At 36.4% G+C, this 25,998-nt stretch overlaps 1 protein-coding gene across 2 annotated transcripts in view; it reads right to left on the reverse strand.

Annotated features, from left to right (window-relative positions):
• PSPC1 (paraspeckle component 1) overlaps positions 1-20,313 on the reverse strand; it is a 35,024-nt gene extending 14,711 nt beyond the window's left edge. For both annotated transcript variants that reach the window (XM_026675094.2, XM_026675095.2), the window contains exons 1-6: positions 19,727-20,313; positions 16,674-16,975; positions 13,745-13,840; positions 12,747-12,943; positions 11,220-11,304; positions 9,924-10,029 (exon numbers count right to left, since the gene is read on the reverse strand). In XM_026675094.2, the coding sequence (XP_026530879.1) occupies positions 9,924-10,029; positions 11,220-11,304; positions 12,747-12,943; positions 13,745-13,840; positions 16,674-16,975; positions 19,727-20,101 (1,161 nt within the window). In that variant the 5' untranslated portion in view covers positions 20,102-20,313. The remainder of the gene's footprint in view (positions 1-9,923; positions 10,030-11,219; positions 11,305-12,746; positions 12,944-13,744; positions 13,841-16,673; positions 16,976-19,726) is intronic.
• Positions 20,314-25,998: the final 5,685 nt, after the last annotated feature.

A 25,998-nucleotide genomic window follows, 5' to 3' on the forward strand; every position in this document is an offset into this window, starting at 1 on the left:
TCATGGTTTCCCTCTCCTCCTCCATTAAAAGACTTTCCCTCCACCACATTTCTTTTTATCCAGTATTGCTGAACATCATCCTCTTTATTCCCTCATCAAGCATACAGACAGTAATTTTATAATATATTGTACATTTACTCTGATCCAAATAACCAAAACATGAACACTCTTCAATTTGACTGGGGCACTCACTAGGTGCTTTCTTTTTTTTTTTTAACTTAGCCAGGCTGGCCTGCTCCGTTATTATTAAATTGTGACTACCACCACTGTCCTAATTTAAATTAACTACTATTTTATCCAATTTATTTTTTCTTACATTTGTATATGCTTTTTTGAGTTAGTTAAATATTGTACAACTGTATAAACACACTTATTTTTCCAAATATGAAGAGCATGATACAATGGATTACCCCCCCCCTCTTCAGTAGGCAGAATCTGAATTTTAGCACCCAGAATAAGAAAAAGTCACCATCCAGTTCCAATCCTGCCTAGAACTGCTGTATAGTATTCATCTGAGATCCAGCTTCTTCAACAGACAACTCAAAAGATTTTTCTAATATTTGGATTCAAATATTTGTTCTCAGTCCCTTACTTAAAAGATGCTGAGTTTTCTCTATACTAATTTCTATGGAGGTTCTTAGTCATCCAGATCATAGTTGTCCCAAAGGTGCTTTTCCAAGGGGCAACTGAACTTTGTTTTTCTTTGAAGATGTTTCATTTCTCATCCAAGAAGCTTCTTCAGTTCTGACTAGATGGTGAGAATGAATGGATTTATATTTCTTGCAGACAGCTGGTTAGTTGCATTCTTTTAGAGAACCGTTGAGGCCACTTGGAGTTTTATCTGGGTCCTCAGGGTCACCCAAGTAGTTTAAATGGGTGTGCAGCCTTCTTGGCTGCAGGATGTTTTCTGCCCTGTGTCCATTCACTGTTGAATACAGGTACATGCTGTTGGGGATAAGTCTGTATCCCTTCAATAGTGAAAGGGCACAGAAAGAAAACATCCTGCAGCCAAGGCTCCATAATTTCCCAATTGAAACTATGGTTGAGTTTGCCCATGTGTTGTGAGATTAAGGAGTTTTCATTATGTCTTGTGACTGCTAGTTGGTGTTCATTCAGTTGGTGCTCTTCTAGTCTTCTACCTATCTGTCTTACAAATTGGCTGTTACAGTCTTTACATTATATGTTGTAGATGACTCATATTTTTCTTCTTGGGTTTCTTTGTTTTTTTGGTTTAGTTAAGATGTTTTGGAAGGCTTTAGTCAGTTTGTGTGCAACAGTGGTGTTGTGTGATTATAATAACCTGTTGATACTTTGGTATGTTTTTGATGTTAGCCTTTCATAGCTTGGTTTGGTTTTGCTATAGTGGATTGACTAGTCAGATGCTTCCTGATAGTGGCATGGGTACCCATTTGAAGATGTTGCACAGGTGTTCTGTTCCCTCTTTTTGTTGTTCTGTTGTGTTGTGTACTTGACTGAATAATGTTCTTACACCACAACCTTATGGGAGGCTGGATTGTTGCTTTGGTAATGGAACACTTCGTTAGTGCTTTTCAATATGCTTGTGCTTCTAATTTGCCATCATTTCTTCTACTGATGAGGATATTCAGGATAGCGTGCTGTTTTCTTCATCTCCTGTGAATTTTATTTTATTGTTTTATGTATCTTTTCTATTTGTTCCTTTTATTATAATGGTGTCACACTGGATACATATTTTGGGAGTTCTGTAATTTTTTTTAAAACAAATTTTATTCAGTTTTTCACATTAAAAACAAAAATCTTTTTAGTGGACAACATATTTCCGGGTCATCACCTTTACATACAAATATGACTGCAATTATGCATTCATATATGCATACTTAATTCTATTATTACCTTTTCCATTCCAAATTTTCAGTAAGGAGAGAAACAAACACATTAATTCTAGCCTCTTTCATTAATCTCAATCGAAATATCTTTTTGTTTCATTTCAATTATTTCAAATATAATTCTTTAATATTTATTTTAAAAATAAACAATATGTTTGCCTAATAATAACAACAACAACAACAACAAAGGTTACCAATGTCTCTCCTTGCTTTTAATAGTCTATATTAACTTATTAATTTAGTTGGTTCTTTAGTCTGTCATATTCCCTTTCCATTACACATTCTTTTTATAAATTCTAGATTAATACAAATTTTAACACTAAAGAAAAAAAAACAAGTATAGCTTTCCCCCCTTTTACTGCTTTGAGTGTGACACCTCAATGATTAAAATATACCTTTATCCCCTCATCTTGATTCCCAATAAACCATTATTTTTAAGAAGTTACAATAATAATCATTACATCTTTTCATTTGGATTCCACAGCATATTTTCCCCCTTTAATTTTTAATAAGAGTTATCAGTATCTATATTACCCTATTTTCTAAACATTTTTAATTGCAGAAATATTCTTATTACCCCTTGTCACCCTGCAGAATCCTTTTTAATTCATCAACCATATCTCTGAAAAAAACAATTTCTTTTCAACGTTTTACTATTTCCGTATTTCTTTATTTCATGCACCTGTTTCTTACTGCTTCTCCTCCCCCCCTTTTCCCCATATCTTTTCTCATTCCAGTTTATATCCCTCTCTTTCTTAATATCTTCTTTTCCCCTTTTCTGCTGGGTCTTTCTGCCTTTCGCAACTTCACAGGTATTCCCCCTTTTGATTGCCTTCTTAAATCTCAACTTTTTAACCTTCCTTCTTTCCCCATGTCTTTGTAGTGTTCTTTGTGTTAATTGTCTATTTAAAATGTCTTCTCCTTGAATCGACTCCTCCTCCTCTGAAGCTCTTTCATCTTGTTCTTCAATCGCCATTTCCATTTTTTCTAACAGAGCAAAGTGATTCGCCTCTTTCCTGTAGTAATTCTGTCATATTTTTAAGTTCCATTTTTAATTCCCGAAGAGATATCATCATTACACACTCTTATATTTTATTATCATTAAAGTCCACCAAAAAAAAAAAAAAAAAACTTTTACTTTCCTTCTTTCTTCTTTCAATTTTCTAAATTTCTCAACTATTCCAGCCCAGGGTCTATACCAAAAACATCAATCAATCCCACAGTCAGTCTTTCCTTGCTTTTTTCTTTATTCTGGTTCTGTTTTCACTTTCTAAGATTCTTACTTTGTTTCAATATTTCTTTAATGTTATATCCACACAAGTTCATTCAGAAACAGGATGCTTTCCCTTTTGTTTGAGCTCAAGTTTTTGTCAAAAGGTGGCACACTCTCCATTATACAAAGTCTTCACCTTTTTCCCCTATTTTTTTATTTAAGGTTTTTCGAACCTCAATATTCCAGCACAGTCCAGTCTCCAATTTGTAAACTTTATTATTATTATTATTTTTTGACAATCTTAAGTCCAGCTTTATTTTATGCCTGTTTATTGACAAAATATTTTAGTCCAATTTAGTTAAATCTTTAGTTCCGGCTTCTTCCTTTCCCGGTTCAAAGCCCCGCGTAGCTGTCAAAACTATTTTCTTATTTTTTTTCCTGTCCCTTTGTAATTTTGCCGCTCACTTTTCTTTTCTTAAAAAACCTTTCGAGGTACTTTTGTTTAGTTGTATTGTCCAGTTGTACCTCTTCTTCCCTCCTGCACAAATTTTAATCCCCGAGAGTACTCCTTTGCCATTTTAAACCAGTGCAGTCATTGTCCAGTTGTCCTCAGCTTCAGATGTTCCACCATCCAAGACAGCTTCAGCCCCTAATCGTAATGATCGGGGCTCTCCAACGATAGAGCAGGGACCATAGCCACAGAGAATCGCAATCTACGGTCCGTCAGCGAGGAGGTTCCGCCTTCTTCGGAGTTCTATAATTTTTACATGTTGCATTATAGTCTCTGCTATGAGTCCCGAGAGTGGTGATTCTATGGGTGTTTCTCTGATGCAATGTATATTTATTTGTCCGTCAAGTAAAAGTAGGTGGTAAGGCAGAAGTTGATGAGACACAGATTGATGGGGTCATTCTAACATTCATGGTAAGTCAGAAGAGAATCTGTCAATCTCTCTCGTGTGTTTTGGAATCAGTCTTAACATCTATAATCAATTCCTCACAGAAAAAAAAATACAATATTTTACCAGAAGCAAACGAACTATACAAGAACTGGTTTAATAATTCCTAGAATACTTGAAAACAAATCATATGACTCCAACAAGAGTTCAAGGGCCCATGATAACCTTCACAGTTTCAATTTCATGACCAAGAAATCATCTTCAACTTTTTCTGCGACTTCAATTCAAAAGTCCCACAAAATGTCATATGTTTTCTCAGGCTCAATCTTCTCTGAAGTAATTCCAAATCACGTTTCTCCTCACCCAAAGTTGAAAAGTTGTATGGGTCTCCAATCAAATTCAGATCACAACAGGTGATTTTCAGTGTCAAGACGTATAGTGCAAGACTTACAGTCAGAAAACAACACAGATAAAGCATGTTTCCTAGATCTGATAGCAGCCCAGTTATGGCTACTACACTTCCCTTCTGTTTCCTTAATGCTAATATTTTTCTTCACAGACATGACCTATCTATTTGAAGGAGTTCCAGGTTCAGCTCTCTCCAGAAATAAGCATTTAAGAATACAATGTCATGTTTTCTTAAGTAACAGATAAATGCAAAGTAGGTTATTCTTACAAGAACTAAAATACTGGGAGAAATGGAGCAGAATGTATGAATTTTGGTCCTAGATAAGTGTATATGTACTAGACCCAGGGGTGTCAAACTTGCGTCATCAGGTTGTCATCACGTGACGAATCAGGACTATTTTTCTCTTCACTAAACCCAGCGGCGGCAGGGGCAGGACCAGCACGTGATGCATCCGGCCTGCAGGCTGCGAGTTTGACAACCCTGTACTAGACTAAGCAAGCTGAAGTCAACTCTGAAATAGGAAGCCAGATATCAGCAACTAAAGATGTGGAAAATCAGCAAAACAACGGAAACAGCAAAACAAGCTACCCCACTTAGACTAAGTTTTCTGAAGGAAAACAAATTAAAAATTATTATTAAAATAATTAATAATTAAACAGAAATGAGCAATAATGTCCAAGAAAAAAATCAAATAGCAATTATTGGTTAGGAAGAAAAAAGATGGGAGAAAGAGGGGCTACCAGAATGCTCTTTTTATTTTTATTTTTTGCTGCTTTACTATGTCTAAGTGTTTTTTCAAATCTTCAACATATGTATATGTATCTTTTTTTTTTGCTTATATGTATTACTTAATGAAAAAATATGTTGAAAAACAAAAATATCATTAAATATTTACATTATATTCTTTTCAACAAAAAGTATTATAGAAAGGACCTAATTGCGCTTATATTATTATAGAGGTAGTGTTATTAATTTCTTATTTAAATATATTGTTACATTTTAGTAAGAAACAATTATCTGTATTAATTCAATTTTTAGATTTTAATATTTTCAGAGGTTTAAACTCTTTTGAAGTTTATCATATGGGAGTTGATTTCTTGATCAAAAATGTGGTCAAAAGACTTCAGAAATAGAACAGCAAAAAGATGGCTCTGAATATTCCATGGTCATGGATAACTGTAATGAATCATGGCTTCAATTTATTTTTGTGCCTGTGTGTGCACTAAGCACTTTTATCTGTGTATCTTCAAACATACATCTTTAATTTAGTATATTTTTCTTTTTTTCAGCTTTTCCTCATTTTTATAATTTTTGTATTCTTTTTCTTAGTTTTTGTATTTAATACCTATCTAACCATCCATCTACCATGACAGTTAACTGGCAGACTGCAGGTCACATTTGATTCAGCTACAGATCAACAAAGGTAACATTTAACCTGGTGCCTGATGGGAAGTGGCTGGGAAAAAATAAAAGGAGCGTGCAAGGTTGCTGTTGGAAGGCCCCTCCCCCATTCACACATCTTAATCTAACTTCACAATACCAAAATTAAAGAGAGTGATATAACATCAGTAAAAGTTTCTTTGCAGCTACAGTTTCAGTATACCGTTACTATCACCACAATTTTATTGGTACTACCACATATCTGTTGCTATCTATTTTGGGTTCTCATTATGGTGAGGGGAATATTTTGTTTACCAAACCCAAAATAATTCTGTAGAACTGTTGTTTGCCAAACCCAATATATTTCTATCAGCTATATATTTTTTTATTTTGGAATGCATAGAATATTAATAGAATAAAAACAAAAATGAAGTTGCTTTTCAGTATGTTTTCACAAACTATTGTTTATAATAAAATATTTGTCTTCAGATATGAGTTCTCAGTCATATAATATAGACATGTTGTGACCTTTGCTATGACAACAGCCAAAACAAACATATGGCAAGTAATGTAGAGTATGTCTCTGAATATGTATATGAACCACTGTAAAAAAATGTATTGCTTATAATGTAATGATTCTACATTAGTACGAACTAATACATGCAAACTAAGCTAAGCTAAAAAAAGGAAACAAGTTCATTGGTCTAGTAGGATAATTTTTATGAGGAATGAAGACACATTAATTATTGACAAATGATGTAGAAAGAGTTATTATATTGGTAGTATTTTCCCTGCCTAAGAGATACAAACTCCAGTTACTAATGCATGAAGTTAAGGAAGAATAACTTAAAAAATCTTTTTGCTATATGGAATAGCATGAACAATTAAAGAAGTAGGAAAAAACAGTTTTACAGTTTTATCTTGGAAGTTTCAAATGACAAGGCAAATATTATCAAAACTCTAAACAAAGTAGCTGCAATTTGACACATGACCATACAAAATAGACAAGCTTTAGATTGAAAAATTATGAAACTAAAGATAGTACATGGAACTGATTTAATTGACTGGGTAGTTGGAAGAATGATTTCTATAATCATTTATGGAATTAATTTATTTAGCCAGCCCTTTTATATAGCTGCCCATTTTGCATAAAAGTGAGCCTGTGTAGCTTACAAGCAAAATAACAATTAGACAATATCACAATATAAAAAACATCAGACCTAAGTAACAAAAATAAAAACATAAAGGGGAAAAAACCAAGATACTGGGAGGACAACCATCATTTAGCCTCATTCACTTTTAAGGCTCACTGTAGAATCCCCAGAGTTGATGGAGGAACCACATTTTTCAAGGCTTTTTCAGAAGGCTGACAGAGATGGAGCTAACCTTACCTTAGAAGGAATGCTGTTCTAGAGAGTAAGGGCTATAGCAGAAATGTCATGACATGGGTCCCATCAGATAGAAGTCCTTAAGAGAAAGGACCTAGATTATACCTCTTCCGCTGGATGCAATGGGAAGATGTAACTGGGAAGAGACAGTCCCCCAAATAACCTGGTCCCATGCCATACAGGGCTTTAAAAGTCAAAAACAATACCCTGAGTGGCACCCACAAGCAAACTGGCAACCAATGCAGCTCACAGATGTAATGTGTGCCATCCTAGAGGCACATATAACTATCCATGCAGCCATATTTGCACCAGCTGAAGCTTCCAGATGCCCTTCAAGGGTAGCCCCACGTAGAACTCTGAAACCAAAGACCAGGGAACAATCACCAGAGATAAAGTTAACATAGCAAATCACATCTGACCAGCAATATGAGATCAACTAAAGGACAGCTGAGGTGACACGACAGAATGCTGCAGAACATGGCTGATAAAAGATAAAAGGAAAAATTGTACAAGTCTGCCAGAAGACTTTTTTCCAGCTCTCCTCTTCTTCAAACCCCATTCTCTACAGTGCAGTTTTGTATATGTTTGTAAGCATCTGTAATTAATAAAGTTTTTGTAGGTGAAACAGATTCTGCATGCTACGTTCCTTTTAAACATTTCATTTCATTTCATTTTTGAACCAAAATTCAAATTTATTGTTTTTATCAATGTTCCTCTCAGAGCATAAACAATTGATATGCTGATTACGTAGATGGCCCAGACTGTAGTTCTAATAGACTCCACCGATTATACAAAAAATATCCCATAACTATTTGCACAGCTACTGTAGCTGCACAGCTATGTATGCATCTGAGCAATGTTCAATGTAATTCCTAGAGGTTAAGCAGTCACATAGCTAATATTGATTATACAGTGGTGTCTGGTACTCGTTAATTGGTTCCAAGAGGTGTGATGAGTATTAAAAACGATGAATACCAAACAAACTACATGACTTACTATGTGGCCCTTTGTTTCAGCTGGGAAAGACTGTCTGTCTGTCCCTTTTCCTATGTCAGCAATCTTCCCAGCATGGCCAACTTCCTATCCGCCCTTAGAGACTGTCCCCTGCATTCTTTTGCAGCAACCTTTCTGGCATGGGTGATATCCTGTCTGCTCTCTATAGCCATCCCCCTCTTCCTATTGTAGTGCATCAAGTACCAAACAAACGACGAGTACCAGGACAACATTTTCATATTAAAATGCATCGAGTACCAAATTCAGCAAGTTTTGAAACAGTCAAGTACAAAGGTACCTAGCAGTCAAGTATCAGAGGTGCCTAGAGTCAGAATTTTAAGAAACCATTTATTTCACTTGGATTCATAATGTACAGTTATGAGCTGACTTTGAATCTTTGTATGGCTGGTGCAAGATGAAAGGCTTTCCTTTAAACAAATTTCCTCAATGTTTCTCCAGTCGTCTCAATTACAGCCTGTACCCCAGTACTTGCTATTTCCACTATTCTGAACAGAATTTGGTGGAGCAATACACTTCCTATACATATATCTTCTATAAATTTATCTAAGGAATTTCTCTGCAAAAACACCCACAATACAAAGATCACCTTTTTGGGCACCACACCTGGTTCTGATGAATCTCTTACATATCAGGTTTTCATTAAACATTTATCAGCACATTCCTGATAGGTGTTACTTCAAGTAGATGGCTGCTGGAATCATTGGTCACCTGGCATATATTTTCTTTTCATACACTTGAAGAATGTCAGCCAGAAATATTTTAAGCAGGCAGATTCTTGAACAGGTGGTTCCATCCTGTTAATTATACATTTCTTTTCCTACTCTGAACTGCTGGGGTACAAGTAGTCCTCAACTTATAATCATTTGTCTAGTGACCATTCAAAGTTACAATGGCACTGAAAAAACGACTTACAATCAGTCCTTGCACTTACAACCTTTGCAGTATCTCCAATCATGTGATCAAAATTTAAGTACTTTGCAAACAGCATGTATTTATGAAGGTTGCAGCATCCTGGGGTCATGTGAGTACATTTGTGGCCTTCCCAACAGATTCTCCAAAGTCAACTGGAGAACTCAGATTTGCGTAACGACTGCATGAATCGCTTAAGAATTGCAGTGATTTCCTTAAAAATGTGGCAAAAAAAGGTTGTAAAATAAGGCACAACTCACATAACAGCCATCTTGATTAGCAATGGAAATTCTGGTCCCAATTGTGGTCCTAGATCAAAGACTATCTATATGTCCCACCACAGAATGCCCATCTTAGCCATTGGAAATTGGAATTACATGAAGGGTTTTTTCCCCTATGGTAGAGAAAGGGCATTCAATCCACCATAATCAACAGAGAAAAATGGAGAAGATAAAAGTTTGGCTTTGTTCATTTTTTACTGTTATTTCATACAAATAGGAAATCCAGGTGTGTTTGTTTTGTAGAATGTCTTCAAACGTAACTACACTAAAATTTAAATTTACCAAAAACTGATATAATGGACTCTGCATGTATGGAGTAAATTTCCAAAATGATGTATATCATTTAAACAATGGCATCATTGTACAAATGAGACCATCTACATTAAGTCATATGTATAATACCACTGTTGTAATATCATATGTTACTAATACACTGAAACAAATAATATGCAAATGACTGTGTAAAAAAAATCAAAAACTGCCATGACAAATTCTCAAATTGAACAATCGGGAATAGCAGAACTCCTTTCTCCACATCACATCAATTAGTATAAAGAGCTCTACTTACAGCATCCATGAAATTCGGCTTGAAACCATCTTGCTGTCTCCTCAGTTCCTCCTGTTCTCTCTGACGCAGCATCTCTTCTTCACGTCTCCTATGCTCTTCTTCATGCCTAGCCATTACATATAAAATATGATTTCCTAAAGTTCTTGCTGCATATTTTCATGCAAAAATACTTTCTTACAATGCCACACATCATGTTCAGCCTTAGTAGTTATTTTTCAGTTGTTTTTTTCACTATAGTCTGACATGTCCTACATCAGGAATAGACTTGTGATCTTTAGTATATATCTTAAAGATCCTATATAGTGTCTCCATTTCCTTGATGAGTTTCACAATAAGTGCAATAAAAAACTTATTCCAGTATTCTAGAATACTGTAAGTAGAATTATCACTATTTATTAATTTATCAATATTTCTATTTAATTTTAAGTCCATCTAACAGATTTGTGACTTCATATTAAAATGAATATAAAAAAGGTGTGGGTGTGTATAATTATCACTGCAATAATAAAAATTTATGAACTAAAAAATAAAAGGAAAACTAGGTGAAGGAAAGAAAAGATATAAAAGAAAAAATATAGCAAAGCAATATATAAACAAATTACTTCCTTCTTTATGACAAGCATAAAGGAACAATTTCAGTAACTTATCACCTTCTCTCTTTTTTTTTAATAAATATAGTTTATTAATTTTTACAATTAAAACCAGTCACAATACATACACAAATAAGCAAAAGAAAGAAAAAGAAAGAAGAGAGAAGAGGAAGAGAGGGAAAGAATTTTGAGAAAAGAAAGAAAAAGAAAGGGGGAAGAAAAAAAGAAAGAGGTTACAAGATAAAAAGTATTCTTATTTTAACAGTTTGCAAGATCTTCTTTTGTTTTCATAACTTTAACTTGTGTCATATAACCACACCTGTTTTTAATTTATATCGCTACCTCGTTATTATGGGTTGATACTTTTCTTTTATGCCTTATGATATATAATTTATCTTTGGTCAATCCAATTATACCAACAATTCCCCTTCTCTTAAAATACAAGTTATCTCTTCTTCCAATATACCATCTCTTATGTAGAAACATATCCTTAAAGTCTCATAGTTTAACCCGCCTTTCTTACCCAAAAATTCAATAAGAAAGTTTTCATTGGTACCAAAGCATCAATTCATTTAGTAAATTGAAAATGGAGATATTATCCTCTGAAGTTTTTCATAGAAGAATTCAGAGGCAATGTTAAAACTGTTAAGTTTAAAAAATTACATGTTGAGCTGCAAAATCCAGTATTTAAAAATCTATGGAATACCTTAATTGTATCTGCTTTCTTTTCTGTAGCTCTTGGTTTCGAAGTTCTTCTAAACGTCTCAGTTCTTCCTGACGCCTCATAAGATCTGGAAAAAATTAAAACCATAGCAATTATTGTTCTGTCACAAATACAGGTAGTCCTCAAGTTACAACAGTTCATTTAACAAAGTTAAATGGCACTGAAAAAAGTGACTTATGACTGTTTTTCAGTTACAACCTTTGGAGCATCTCCATGATCATGTGATCAAAATTCAGATGCTTGGCAAGTGGGTTCATATTTATGAACATTGCTGTGTTTCAAGGTCATGTAATCACTTTTGCGACCTTCTGACAATAAAATAAATGGGGAAACCAGATTCACTAAACAAGGAGGTTATTAATTTATCAACTGCAGTGATTCACTTAAAAGCTGAGCAAAATTCTTTTAACAAATGTCTCAATTAACAACAGAAATTTGGGCTCAATTGTGGCTGTAAGTGGAGAATTACCCATAGTGGTATACATGTCCTTACCAAAATAAGCATAAACATCAGAAAATAGCATAAATAACTTTAACTCTTCAAACAGGTATCAGTAAGAACAATTTAAAGAACTAGAAAGAATGGATTTTTAATTATAGAACATATAAATCTTAAGTTGAAGCCTAAGTTTTCGGACATATTTTCTGGGATTTAGAATGCTACACCAAGGTGCAGAAACTATTGAAAGCTAAACCAAATTCTACCTTTAAGTGAACCGCAATGTACCTGAACTTTCTCAGCCAAGAGACAAAAATGTGAAGACAGGTGTGTAAAGACTGTAATTGTTATCTCTAACATAGTAAATAGTCAATTTAAAACTGATGGGACAATTTTTTTTAAAAAAATAATAACCTCAAGGAGCAAGCAATTCTGATCAAAATCAACACTGCAGATGGAGAAATCTGAGTTGCTACTCCTTACAACTCAAATTATTTTATTTTTTTGCACAGCAACTACTTCATTAATTATACATCATACATTATTTCAAATGTTAATATCCAACTTTAAGTAATGTGACAGAATTAGAGTAATATCAAAAAATTGTTGCATCATCAACTAACAAGCAGTTTAATTACAGTCAAGTGTAGGAAATTCTGATTTTCCTTATTTGTTCAGTAAGTCAATTTTGTTTGCATCATACAAAAATCACAATATATTAAGAGCTCTGTGTTTAATACAGTTCCAGTGCTCTATCTTACTGGGTCAAATAACCGAATGAAGTAGGCTTTGCAGAAAGCTCACTTATAAATTCCTCTACAAAGAAAAACAAGTTATGATCAGGAAATTAGCAAAACCTCACACACCGAATGTGTTTGAGAAAGAGCTTGCCTGATTTAGGTCACCATCAAGGGTCAGATATTTGTATTTCAAATATACAGTCCATGGGTCACAAGTCCCTCGATACATAAATTATTTTGAATTGTATTGAAATGCATTAACACAAATAAACAGACTATTTCCAATATTCTTCAGATCACAAGATTACAGCAATAATTCATGAAGAATACCTTGTCTCATCAACATTAGCTGATGCTCATGTCGAGCTGCTTCCATTTCTGCTTCTAGCTTCTCCTTAGCTTCTCTAATGTTTCTATCAACTTGTTCCCGCTGTTGTTTTTCCATTTCATCAAGAGCTTTCCATCGTGAAGCATATTCAAATTCAAACGTTCCAGGTTGGGCAAAACGTGGGGGCTGTTCTCTTTCCCTAAGAGAAGACACATTTCACCTTAATGCTGTCATTTCATAACGCTGTCATTTCGTAAAAGCAAATTTGTCTGCAAATTTCCAATTCATTTCAAGGCTTTTTTATGGATTCTTAAATAATGGTTGCCTATAGCTAATTTAGTGCCAAAAAGCCTAAAGCTTGCCTACTTAAGTACAAAACAACAACAACACAAGACTGAGGTAATGTGTAAAATTTAAAGCAAAAGGTGGGAAGCAGCATGGACATTTTTTCTTCTGAGCTCTTCAAATAAGCCTGGAAATATAAAGGAAGATCAACCATTCCTGCTATCTGCTACATCAAAGAAATAATCCCCAATGGGCTCAACTGATACTATTTGTATGAAATACTGGCATGGCAGGGAAGGTTGCAGAAAATTTACTTTGCTGTGTGCTTTATTTTTGAGCAGCAGATTGCATAGAAAATGCTTTTCTTCTTGCTAATAACTTCCACATTCTGAAACTTGCTTATTTCTTTATTTTGCTTCTATCCTTTCCTTTCCCTATGAAATGGCAAGGTATCTCAGAAAATTAGTAACACAGAAAACAGATCTAAACTCTATTAGTTTCATTGCTTTTATGATACAAGTATAATTTTTCAATCATGATAAGCCTTTTTCTGTTTGCTATATAATATACAACCAACCCATTTTAAGTAATTTTAAACTCTAATTTTATCATTGTACACTTTGCAAGATTTGTTTTAATGATGATTTTGATTACGATGCTATTTCTTCATTACTTCTTTCATTTCTAAAATTCTGTTTTAGAAGTGGGTACTTACTTATGATACTGTTGTGTTTTTTGCATTAATTTCTCAGGCAAACCATCTTCACCATCAAACTGTTCCATAGGTTCAACAAGAACAGGTCTAGGAGTTCTTAAAACAAGTAACATATACAGTTAATGAGGAACACGTAAACTCTAGTTTCACACTACCAATCCACTATTCAAATAGCACAAGTGAACAAAGATCTGCATAGGGGAGATACTGGTAGTCCTCGAGTTACAACCACAATTCAGCCCAACATTTCCGTTGCTATGTTAAACATTTGTTAAGTGAATTTTGTCCCATTTTACAATCTGTTTTGCCACAGTTATTAAATAAATCATGGTAGCTGCTCAGTTAGTAACATGGTTGTTAAGTGAATCTGGCTTCCCCCTTTTCTTTGCTCATCAGAAGGTCACAAAAGGTGATCACAAGACCCAGGACACTGCAGCCATCAAATATAAGCCAGTTGCCACGTGTCCAAATTTTGATCATGGGGATGCTGCAATGATTCTAAGTGTGAAAAATGATCATAAGTCACTTTTTTCAGTGCTGTTGTAACTTTGAACGGTCACTAAATGAATTGTTGTAAGTTGATTTCTACCTGTAAAGAAGTAAAACAGCCAAGGCAGAATAAGATGAAAGGCCTTCATAACAAAGTGTCATAATTAATCATTTTGATTAATTTGGGGAGTACACAAGAGGAATTTTTGAAAATTGTGGCTGACTGAATAAAGAAAAATTGGGTCATGCATCCCCAGGTATTCCAAAAAAATATCTGAAGGTGGGAGCTGGTTAACCTATTTGAAACAAAAGACATCTGGAAGACGAGTCAGTTCTCCTGATTTCAAGAAAAGAAAAAAAATTATAGAACTTAAAAGAATTTGAAATAAATGGGAAAAGACTAAATAAAAAATTGAATCAAGAAAATTATAAATGAATTAAGGATCCAGCAAAGTTGGAATATTGAAACTTACTACAGGATTTTTGGAACTAACTTCATAAACTAAACAGATTTTGTAGGTATCAGGAATTATTTCATCTGCTGAATTGTGGTTGTAAGTCGAGAACTATCTCTACTATAATATTGTAACAGATAATCAGAGTTAGAAGGGACCTTGTAGATCATCTAGTCCAACCCACCGCCCAAGCGGGAGACCCTACACCATTTCTGACAAATGGCAGTCCAATCTCTTCTTGAAAGTCTCAAGTGATGCCGCTCCCACAACTTCCGAGGGCAAGATGTTCCATTGGTTGATTGTTCTCAGTCAGAAAGTTTCTCCTTATTGCCAGGTTGAATCTCTCCTTGATCAGTTCCCATCCATTATTCCTTGTCTGGCCTACAGGCTCTTTAGAAAATAGCTTGACCCCTTCCTCTCTATGGCAGCCCCTCAAATATTGGAAGACCGCTATTATGTCTCTCCTGGTCCTTCTCTTCATTAGACTAGCCAAGCCCAGTTCCCATTACTGTTCTTCATACTTTTTAGTCTCCAGTCCCCTAATCCTCCTGGTTGCTCTTTTCTGTACTTTTTTCTAGAGTCTCAACATCTTTTTTATAATGTGGTGTCCAAAACTGGATGCAGTACTCTAGGTGTGGCTTTATAGAGTGGTATTAGTACCTCCCTTGATCTTGATTGTATCCCTCTGTTAATACAACTTAGGATTGCATTAGCTTTTTTGGCTGCTGCTGCACACTGCTGGCTCATATTTAGCTGGTTATTCACTAAGACTCCAAGATCCCTTTCACAGTTACTGCTATTGAGCCTGTTTTCACCCAGTCTATATGTGTACTTTTGGTTTTTCTTGCCTAAGTATAGGACTTTACTTTTCTCTACACTGAATTTCACTTTGTTAGATATAGCCCAGTGTTCTACTCTGTCAAGATCCATCTGGATCTTAAGCCTATCTTCTTGGATGTTAGCTATTCCTGCCAGCTTAGTATCTATCATCTGCAAATTTGGTAAGTTCCCCTTCTATTCCCTCATCTAAGTCATTAATGAAGATATTGAAGAGTATTGGGCCTAAGACGGAACCTTGTGGAACCCCACTGCTTACTTCCCTCCATGTAGACTTAGATCCATTAAGGACTACTCGTTGAGTATGTTTTGTCAGCCAGTTGCAAGTCCACCTAGTGGTGGTGCTATCTATTCCACTTGTTTCTAACTTACCAAGAAGTAGGTTGTGGTCTACTTTGTCAAATGCCTTGCTGAAATCTAAATATATTATGTCCACAGTATTTCGCTGGTCTACTAATTTAGTCACTATGTTGAAGAATGAAATAAGATTCATTTGGCATGATCTGTTTTTAAGGGATCATGCTGACTGCTAGTCTGAACATATCAAATCTTTACACACCATGGAGAAAATGAACGTGTCCACTAAGAATCAACATCATGACAATACATAATTAGATATGCTAATGCTTTCAATGCCAAACAGGTCATCTTCAATTGTGGTTGGTTGAGAGGAACTATCAACTCACCCTGTGACCACAACCCATAAACCAAACAATTTTGTAAATTTGTCTCTTCTTCCATCTGGTTGATATCTGTAGTTATTTGTACTAAATTAGCTTTTCTTAGCTTTCTGAGTGATATTTCCCTTGCTGGTTGGCTTCAAGGATTTGGTCACCCTGCTAGGGACTCTTGGGCTTAAATATTTAGTTTTGAAATGGTAAGAGGAACCACTGAAGTGTTTTATAGTAAAACAGACTCAAAGTATTGAGGATGCTATCATTATTCCTTATAAACTTGTCAATATCTACAAGCGTGATCTCATGGATAACAAAATCTTACCATATTCTGGACCTTGATAATTTGTTCCTATGCCAGAAGATTTATTTCATCTATGTTGATTTCTAGGTGAAGGATCTGCCTTGAGGATTGCAGAGGTACATATTTTAAACATGTAAGATCACAATAAATGTAGTGAAGAGTAAACTTACGTTGTAAGCAAGAATGCGCCGTCACCACATCTTTCTAGAGCTTTACGCGCTGGAGGCTTTGCAGCAAATTCCACAAAACCTTTGCCTGTTGCTCTACCACGATCATCTACAACAACAACCGCTCTTTCCACAGGCCCAAACTGAGAGAAAGCTTGTTCCAAAAGCTCATTGGAAACAACTGGTGAAAGATTCTTAATTGTTAAAGCAGCTCCATGGGTGGCAAATCGAATTCGGAGTGGCCTGCTCTTTAAAATTGTTCCATCAAGTTCTGCCTTTGCTATTTCAGCCAGAGTCCTGGATTCCTTTTCAAAAAAATCACAAAATACATATGCAATTTTATTATGTGTAGGTATTACATATAATTAAGATTTTTAACATTACATGAATTTTAGTTATTCAGAACCTGTACAGGTGTTTCAATATTTTCATCTATTACCACTTCTAGCAACAAGACAAATGATCATTTTTGCAGATTAAAAACTGCAGTGGCTGGTGGGAATCTTGCCAATAGTTGCATAGACAATCTCCAGATTCTCTACCAATTGCAGCAGCTTGACTACAAAGGCTAAAATAAGGAATTCAAAAACATTTTCCTTCTTTAGACCAAATGTCTCATTACATTCACTGAAGGAGTCTAAAACAAGCAATTATGCTTGAACAGGCATTCTTCTCTTTCTCAGTGGTATTTAGCTTCTCAAGCCTCAAATCTACTGAATATGGTTGAGAAATAAACCCAAGCTAGAGTTTATTAGATCCCTGCCTATTAACTTTAAACTTTACTGGTAACAAACATTTACAGAAACTAATAAGGTTCTTTGAATCAACAGATATTCCTTCTCAACAGAAAACAGAGAATAAATATATTTTTTCCCTGGCTTAATAAACACCTATCAAATTATAGTTAAGAACAAGCTATGAGTCATAGCCATCAAAATGATTTCTACAATAGGCTGGCCAAAGTGGTAAGCCATAGACATTTGTGTTTTACCTTGAACGATGCCTTGGATAATTAAACTTAAAGCTGGTATTAATCACACTAGCATTCTATAACACAAAATGAGAATACAAAACAATTCTCACTGAAAAAAAATCAGTGTGCCCTCAAAAACTAGTCATCAACAAGGTTTTTCTTCAAATATATCTGCATAAAATGCATAAAATTGCATAAAAGCTGAGAAAATTATGAATTGAAATACACAAAACAATTGTGCATTGCAATAAGTTTCAACAACACAAAACAAAAATTAGCATGACCATAACCCAATTGGCCTGAAAGTCTATTTAAATAAGCCAGTTCCATTTTGAATTTAAATGGGTATAGGAAAACTATGGACCAATTTTCACCTATACCCCACTGCTCCAACTGCATTATCAGAAAAACTTCATTCATTGCATAACTTGGAAGGTGGCCTGTTCCTGAGTTTTACTAAGTTTCACTAAGATAACCCCTTCCACCATTCAGATCCAGGTATTTCAGTACATTCAAAAAGAAAATTTATTAATCACATTTATATGGCTACCCATCTCACAAGTTATAGATATTTAAAGTTAATAAAGATACTTTATTAAGCTACTAAGGTCAAACACTTCCATGAGGCTGTGTTAAGTAGTAACTAAAGGAACATTTCCAAAATAAACCATCCTAAACAGGAATTCTAAAGGAAGAGCAAAGTATTATAAATATAAACTAATGTCTTCTCAGAAAAGTATTAATCTTTTTAAAAAATTCAAAGTAGATGTGTTCAAGTGTTATGAGAACAAGCTCTATTGATAATGCTGTGCTTTACTTTAAATAAAGCAATAACATACCATGGTCTTTTAAAATAGATTCCTCCCCATAAATAGTTTAATATTTATCAATAGTTTAATATTTATCCCCATAAATAGTTTAATATTTATCAGTAGAAGCTAAAGATGTTTTGGAAAGTACTATGATAGTCACTGCACATCATCTTCCTGAAGGATACCAATACACAAACTGAAAGAGCATATCCAGGAAATAACCATCCCCCCCAAAAAAAAGGGAGAATTTCAGATATCAACTTTTTTTCTGCATATTCTTATTACTGGTTTGATCCACACCTCCCCAAAGATGAAGGGGAAAGCTCCTGGAGGTATTATGAAGGTAAAAACAATTTTATTATTTTGTAAGAAAATATACATGTAGTCCTCAAAGTACAGCCACAACTGAGCCCAAAATTTCTGTTGCTGTGAGACATTTGAGCTTTGCCACATTTTATGACTTTTCTTGCCACAGTCGTTAAGTGAACCACTGCAGTTGTGAACAATCACGGTTAAGTGAATCTGGCTTCCCCATGGAAAAGGGGATCACATGACCCAGGGGCATTGCGACCCCCATAAAAATATGAACTGCTTGCCACAAGCATCCGAATTTAGACCAGGGGGATGCTGCAACTGTCTTAAGTGTGAAAAAACAGTCATAAGTCACTTTTTTTAGTGCCGTTGTAACTTCGAACGGTCACTAAATGAAGCGCTGTAAGTTGAGGACTACCTGTACAATAAGCACGCCCCTCTCTGCAATACGTCGTCGAGACAAGCATAATTCGATTATTAAGACAGCAACGGCGACCAACACGTGGGAAAGAAACTGAAGGAAAGCGCAATCGAGCAGCAACACGAAGGCCCCTTTTTAAGGAACGGTCACGCGGCAATACTGAATTTCAGCAACGTTTTAACTTTCATTTTACTCCCGGGAAGAGTCCTTTAACGGGAACTCCGTTTAAACCGGGCAAATCTTGTAAACGTTTTTGATAGCGGCGCACGTGTTGTAAAATACTCGCGAGTTTCAACACCTCAGCAAAAGAAAGGAGCAGGGGGGAGAGAGGACAGAGGCCTGGCGCGCGCCGGGCATCTGAAGCAGGAGGGGGGCGTGCCCGTGGCGAGGGGGGGGGGGCTCCGCTAGCGGGGGGAAAAATGTCCCCCCCTACGAGGGAGGCCATGTTTCCTGAGGGACATGCAGTTATTTCATTTGGGGAGGGGGAGGTGAATCCCCTTCGTGCCCTCACGCAAGAATTGCGGGCGCAGCTTCTCACCAAGCGGATGAAGCCGAAGCCGCGGTCGCGGTTGATGAAGACCTCGCTGGGCTCCCCGTAGCGCTCAAAAAGGCGTTTAAAGTCCTCCTCGGTGATGTCGGTGGGAAGGTTCCCGACGAAGAGGCGGCACCTTTGCGTATAGCTCTTCTCGCCGGGCTTGAGGAAGCTCTTAATGTCGACCGTAAAGCCTCCGCCGATTCCCTCCTCTTCCTCCTTCACCATCGCCATCGCGGCGGCCAAAGCTTCGTTCTCGGACGGTTTCTCCAAACCCCTCAGCGCCTTCATCGGGCCGCCGCCCACCATACTTATCGGAGGTGCCGACGCCGGAGAATTGTTCTCGATCCTCACTTGCTTGAGGTTCCTGTTGGCGGACATAGCTCGAGTTTGCTAACCGTACGGATCGCAAGTAAGACGGAAAGGAGGGGAAAGAAAGCGCACGAAGAGCTCTCCGCTCAATCGCTGCTTCTTTCGATTGCTGTGGAGAAGAAGGGGATGGGGGAAAAGGAAGTCCAAAATGGCGGCAAGACCACGACCCACTGAAGATAAGTAACATCGCCCCGCCCCTCGCTTTCTTGGTGCGCATGTGCACAAGATTTGAAAGGCTACCGGGCATCATGTTCGAGTTAGAATCGGGGATGCGCCTGCGCAATGCGCTACCCTAGAGTGGCAGAAAGGCTCCGCCTGTTTAATTGTGGTATGCTTAACCACGAATTGCTGGAAAAATCACCATCAGCTGAGTTCACAAAACACTAATTCATAAACTACGGTTCCTAATGCACAGTAGATTAGTTTATACAAACATAATAGACCAGAATAAAGCAAAATATGTTAATGGGAACTTAGAAAATATGAGACCTTTCTATGATTGCACAAGGTACATCTGTTCATCCTGGCCATGTAAGAAACAATGGGCTTTTTAAGAGTATTAGATTTAGCTTAGCTGGACTTTTACTTTCAAGATTTCGTTATTTTTAATTCCAGGAGACAATGTGCTCAGATGTTACTTCCAGCTGTTTAATAAAAAAAATAAAGTCCTGTGGGCTGTTTTAAAAATTAATAATTGTTAATTATTTCTAAATATGGTCTAAGTGATAACTAACTTGGTGCTTTTGGCACCTTGCCCAAAGCGTGCATGTGTGCAAATCCCCAAAATGCAATGCATGTGCATGCCCCCCATGTGTGTGTGATTCCTCCCATGCCCCCCACGCATGCGTGTGCAAACCTCCACAACCCCATGCATGCACAACTGCTGCACGTGTGCCCCACACACATATGCGCTAGTCTCCTACGCGTGCCCCACCTCATGTGCAGCAGAGACCCGAAGAGCAGCTGGCCAGCGGGAGGCGCGCGCACGTATGCGCAGCAGAGCTGAGCTGGGGCGATGGCTCATGTGCCCAGAGAGAGGGCTCTGCATGCCACCTCTGGCACACATGCCATAGGTTCGCCATCACGGGTCTAAGTAGTGCTTTTTCAAGAGGCAACTGGACTTCCTTGTTTTCTATGAAGACATTTCGCTTCTCATCTAAGAAGCTTCTTCCTCTCTGTCTGGATGGTCTAAGTATTTTATCAGCAGAAGCATCAGATGTGGGGAATTGTATTCCAGAGGAATGTGATGAATTATTAATTTATAATTTATTAGAAGGTGGCTGTATGCTGTTCAGTCTGTCAAAAAGGGGGTCCCACTTTAGGCAATGCAGAACGTCCCCATTTTCGAAGTATTGCAATAATTGTCTATGGAGATTCTCAGTCATCCAGGTCATGGTTGTCCCAAAGGTGCTTTTTCAAGAGGCAATTGGACATATTATTTTGGGAAATATCTGACCTAAATTTTCTTGCCTTTGTATTTCCCACATTACAAAAATATTGCATATGTTCCTGACAGTGGTGGGATTCAATTCTTTTTACTACCAGTTCTGTGGCTTGGTAGGTGTGGCAGGGGGAAGGATACTGTAAAATCTCCAGTCAGAGGTGGTATTTGCTGGTTCTCCAAACTACTCAAAATTTCTGCTACCGGTTCTCCAGAACTGGTCAGAACCTGCTGAATACCACCTCTGGTTCCTGAGAATTGATTTATTCAGATTGAATAATTTAAAAAAAAAAGGAAAATAGAGCAGTTTCTGCCCTCTAGTGGTCTTGTCATATTAAATATGAAGCATAGTTTCTTTGCTCCAAGTTTAGGATTTGTAACAGATGGAAGGTTCATATTGCTAACTATGTCAGTTTTATCTGAAATTTCAGTCAGATTTTCATTTTGAGAGGATTAACACTTTTTGCCATGTGTTACTTTTTATATTCTATCAATGGTAGCAGCTATGGCCTGGATAACTGTGAGTCTGAAAACTTTAAAATATACTTCAAATTAAATGATGTGCTAAAGTGTTTTGTTTTTTGACTGGAACTGGACACTTAAATGGATATAGATTGTCCTCAACTTGCAACAGTTCATTTAGTGACCACTCAGAATTACAGTTAGAAAAGTTAGAAAAAAGTGACTTATGACTGTTTTCATACGATGATAGCTGCAGCATCCTTGTGGTCAAAATTCAGGTACCTGGCAATGAACTCATATTTATGACAGTTGCAGCGTCCTGGGGTCACATGATCCCCTTTTGCGACCTTCTGACACGCAAGTCAATGGAGAAGCCAACTTCATTTAACAACTGAGTTATTAACAACTGCAGTGGTTCACTTAACAACTGTGGCAAGCAAGGTCATAAAATGCAGCAAAACTACTTAACCCTCTCACTTAGCAACAGAAATTTTGTGCTCAATTGTGTTCGTAAGTCGAGGACTATGTGTCGTTCATTTTGTGAATTTTAATGATAGTCTTCTGAAACAGCAGATATAAAGAAAAAAGAATATAATTACAAATCAATGTAAATGTTCATTTATAAGAAACAAATGAACAAAGTATAGTAAATTCTTGTTATTTGCAACAGTTCTTTTAAATTGTTGCAAATACTGAACCACTGCAGAACTAGGTTTCTGTCAGCCTCTGGTCACATTTTCATCAACTGATCAGTACATAATTTTATTTTATGTGTCTTTCTGTTTAAAATATACTCTATATAATATGTGTGTGTGTTTCTTATAAATAAAGTCCTAAATTAATTCAACAAACATTAAGCAATTACAGTTTTATTTTAGAAAACCCTTACTTTTCATGGTCATTTTAACCAATGAGACCACTAAGAGAAGGCCGATGTATGCAGAATGGTGAGTCACAATTTTCATTGCTAAACACATGCCTATGAATCAATGGTGGGATTCATTTTTCTTACTACCATTTCTGTGGGCATGGCTTGGTGGGCGTAGCAGGGGGAAGGATACTGTAAAATCTCCAGTCAGAGGTGGTATTTGCCGGTTTTCCAAACTACTCAAAATTTCTGCTACCAATTCTCCAGAACTGGTCAGTACCTGCTGAATATCACCTCTGCTATGAATAACGGAAACGTATTGATTTGGGGATTACAAATAAATTATAACGAATAGGCAAATTCACAAATATAAATCCTATGACAATGATTGCCTTACAGATAGTCCTTGCTTAACAACTGGTTGCTTAATTCTTAATTACAACATGTTCCCCTTAGAATCATAGAGCTGGAAGGATTTCTAGTCCAATCCCCTGCTCAAAGGAGGAGACCTTATACCATTCTGGTCAAATGGTTGTCCAAAATGTCCAGTTCATTTTTGAAAGTTTTCAGTAATGGAGCACCCACAACTCCAGACCACAAAAAAGTTACTTAAAACCTATCCTTGAAGTTACAATGCCATGCCTCCCCACGGCCATATGGTCACACATTCTGAGCACTTGGCAACACCTCACATTTGCAATTGGTTCCATGTCACTTGCAAATTGCTATTTTTTCCGGGTTTCCAGAAAAAGTGATTTGTTTAATGATTGTGGTGAATCACATTATGACCATCATAAAAACTGTTGTAAAGTCAAGTCATGTAGTGACCTGCATAACAATCGACAATGATGATCAAAATTCCAGAATCAATTTTGATTCTGGAATAATTATTGTTCACTGAGGACTATTTGCTTGGCGATTTTAAACTATACATCTTAGAGGATGATACAAATAATTAGTAGTTTCTATTCATAAGTATATACTCTAAAAGACAAAGAAGGGTCAAAGAAACCCATGCTGAAATAGTGGTTCAATTGCCATGAAGACAAAAACATACTCTTCCTTATAGGTTTACGTATCTATTTCTAGGCTGCCATTGTTTCTTATCTTTCCTATTTTCCTTTGGTTCTCAAACTAATTAAATATACTCAAAATGATTCAATGAGCATATCTATGTAGTTTCCTTGGCAACCATACAGAAGTGGTTTGCCTTCTAGCATGTTTTTATAACTTTTATGTGTAGCCTACAATTCTTGGATTTTGGGGTGATCATCAGGGACTAAAATCTGCTTTTCTCCAAGGTTAACTGGCAGTGGGCATATGGTATGATCAAGGTTTAATCTGCAGTTTCTTCCTCCCCTGCTGCCTAGATACTTCCACAGAACACCTTTCATGACAGCTAGAAGAGGATCCTTTATGTGAAACTGGATAGTAGCAAATTATGTTTCTTCTCCCCAGAGGGCAAGGAGTTCTTTTCAGAGGGCTCTGAAATGGCACTTAATTGAGAGAAAGGATCATTCACCTCATGTTTAAAAAACAAACATGAAAACCAATGTTGCTGTGAAAAGTTGGCTCAAAGATTTCCTTATTTCTGCAACCCTCACAAATCCAATCTGTGTCTATTTTTAATCTTAAAAAAATCATCATTATTAAACTAGAATTTTAAAAGGTGTGATTAGCTCCTAGAACGCAGGAAAATAACCAAAGAAGAAGACATTCACCTGATAGATTATGACATAATCCAATCACAAAATAAATCGAGCATTGTCAATCCACATGCATTTTGCATAATAGTTCCAGAGAGAGCAGACCTTATTCTATCAAAAATGTTAAAATATATTTCTGGATATAAAGTATATTTAATTAAAAGTAATAATGATTAAAGTGAGCAATTCAATCACTAGCCATCTTAACTGTCATTTAGAAATAGGCTTATTTGCTATGTGATTTTGTCAAAATAATTTGATCATACATTCCATGATTTCACAATATTATTAGTGTATTTTATTAACTGTTTATAGTCCATTTTTAGCTGGAAAAAATAGCTGTGTATAAAAGACTCTTTCAGGTTTACAGGTTTACAACTTAAGAGATGACACAAAATGAAAAAAACAGACAGGGAAAAAAAGAAAATCAAGAAAAATCAGAAAGTAAGAATATAATTAAGGTATGTTGCCAGGATTAGTGTTCTATAACAGTCCTTTTTATTCACCTATTCCTTCTGGCAGCTCAGAGTCATATCTAATCCAATCTTAAAATTCCTTTCCCCTATTTAATTAACCACCTCATCCATACCTGTAACAGCTCTCAGTGGTGCACTAAGGAAAATCTCCCCCAAATAGAATAGGATACAGGTAATCCTCAACTTACAACCAGTCACAGAGTGATGAGAATCACTGGAACCCACCCCACCAACATACTTACAACCCAGTTCTGAAGTTCCAACAGCTGCCCCCTCCATGGTCACATGACTGTATTTCGGGCATTTGGCAAATAGCCCACATTTACAGCTGTTTGCGGGATCCCACACTCATGAGATCTCAATTTATGATACTTTTGCCCAAAACTGGCATTTATTTCCAATTTTTTGCAAAAATGCCCCATAGCAAACAATGGGTTCGCTAACGACTGTGGATTCATTTAATTACCATGGTGATTCACTTAACAACTGCTGCAAAGTCAGGTTAATGACCTGATGATCTGTTTTATTACCATCATCATCTATGACTATAATGGGCAGGTTCCATCATGATTGTAAGTTATGGAGTATAGTGCAGGGCTGTCAAACTCCCGGCCCACAGGCAGGATGCGTCACGTGCTGGCCACACCCATGCCTGGTTTAGTGAAGGGGAAGTGTCCTGATATGTCATGTGATGCCGCCATGACGACATGAGTTTGGCACTCCTGTCTTCAAAATAATTCCATCTGATGGGTCCTAGGAAGTGAACCTTTTCTATATGATAGTACCTATCTTCTGGAACATGATCTCTCCTTAGGTAAGTTTAGTCTTATTCTTTATGGCCTTCCAGAAAGGCTTCAAAATGTATGTGGTGTGTGTGTGTGTGTGTGTGTGTGTTAGGAAACTTTAATATCTCCTGAACCAGTTTTCAGAAAGCTGGTTATATTGTTGTAACA

The sequence above is a fragment of the Notechis scutatus genome, chromosome 5 (genome assembly GCF_049901735.1).
Source record: "Notechis scutatus isolate UNSWTSFEM ecotype Mainland chromosome 5, rNotScu1.2, whole genome shotgun sequence".
Lineage (NCBI taxonomy): Eukaryota > Metazoa > Chordata > Lepidosauria > Squamata > Elapidae > Notechis > Notechis scutatus.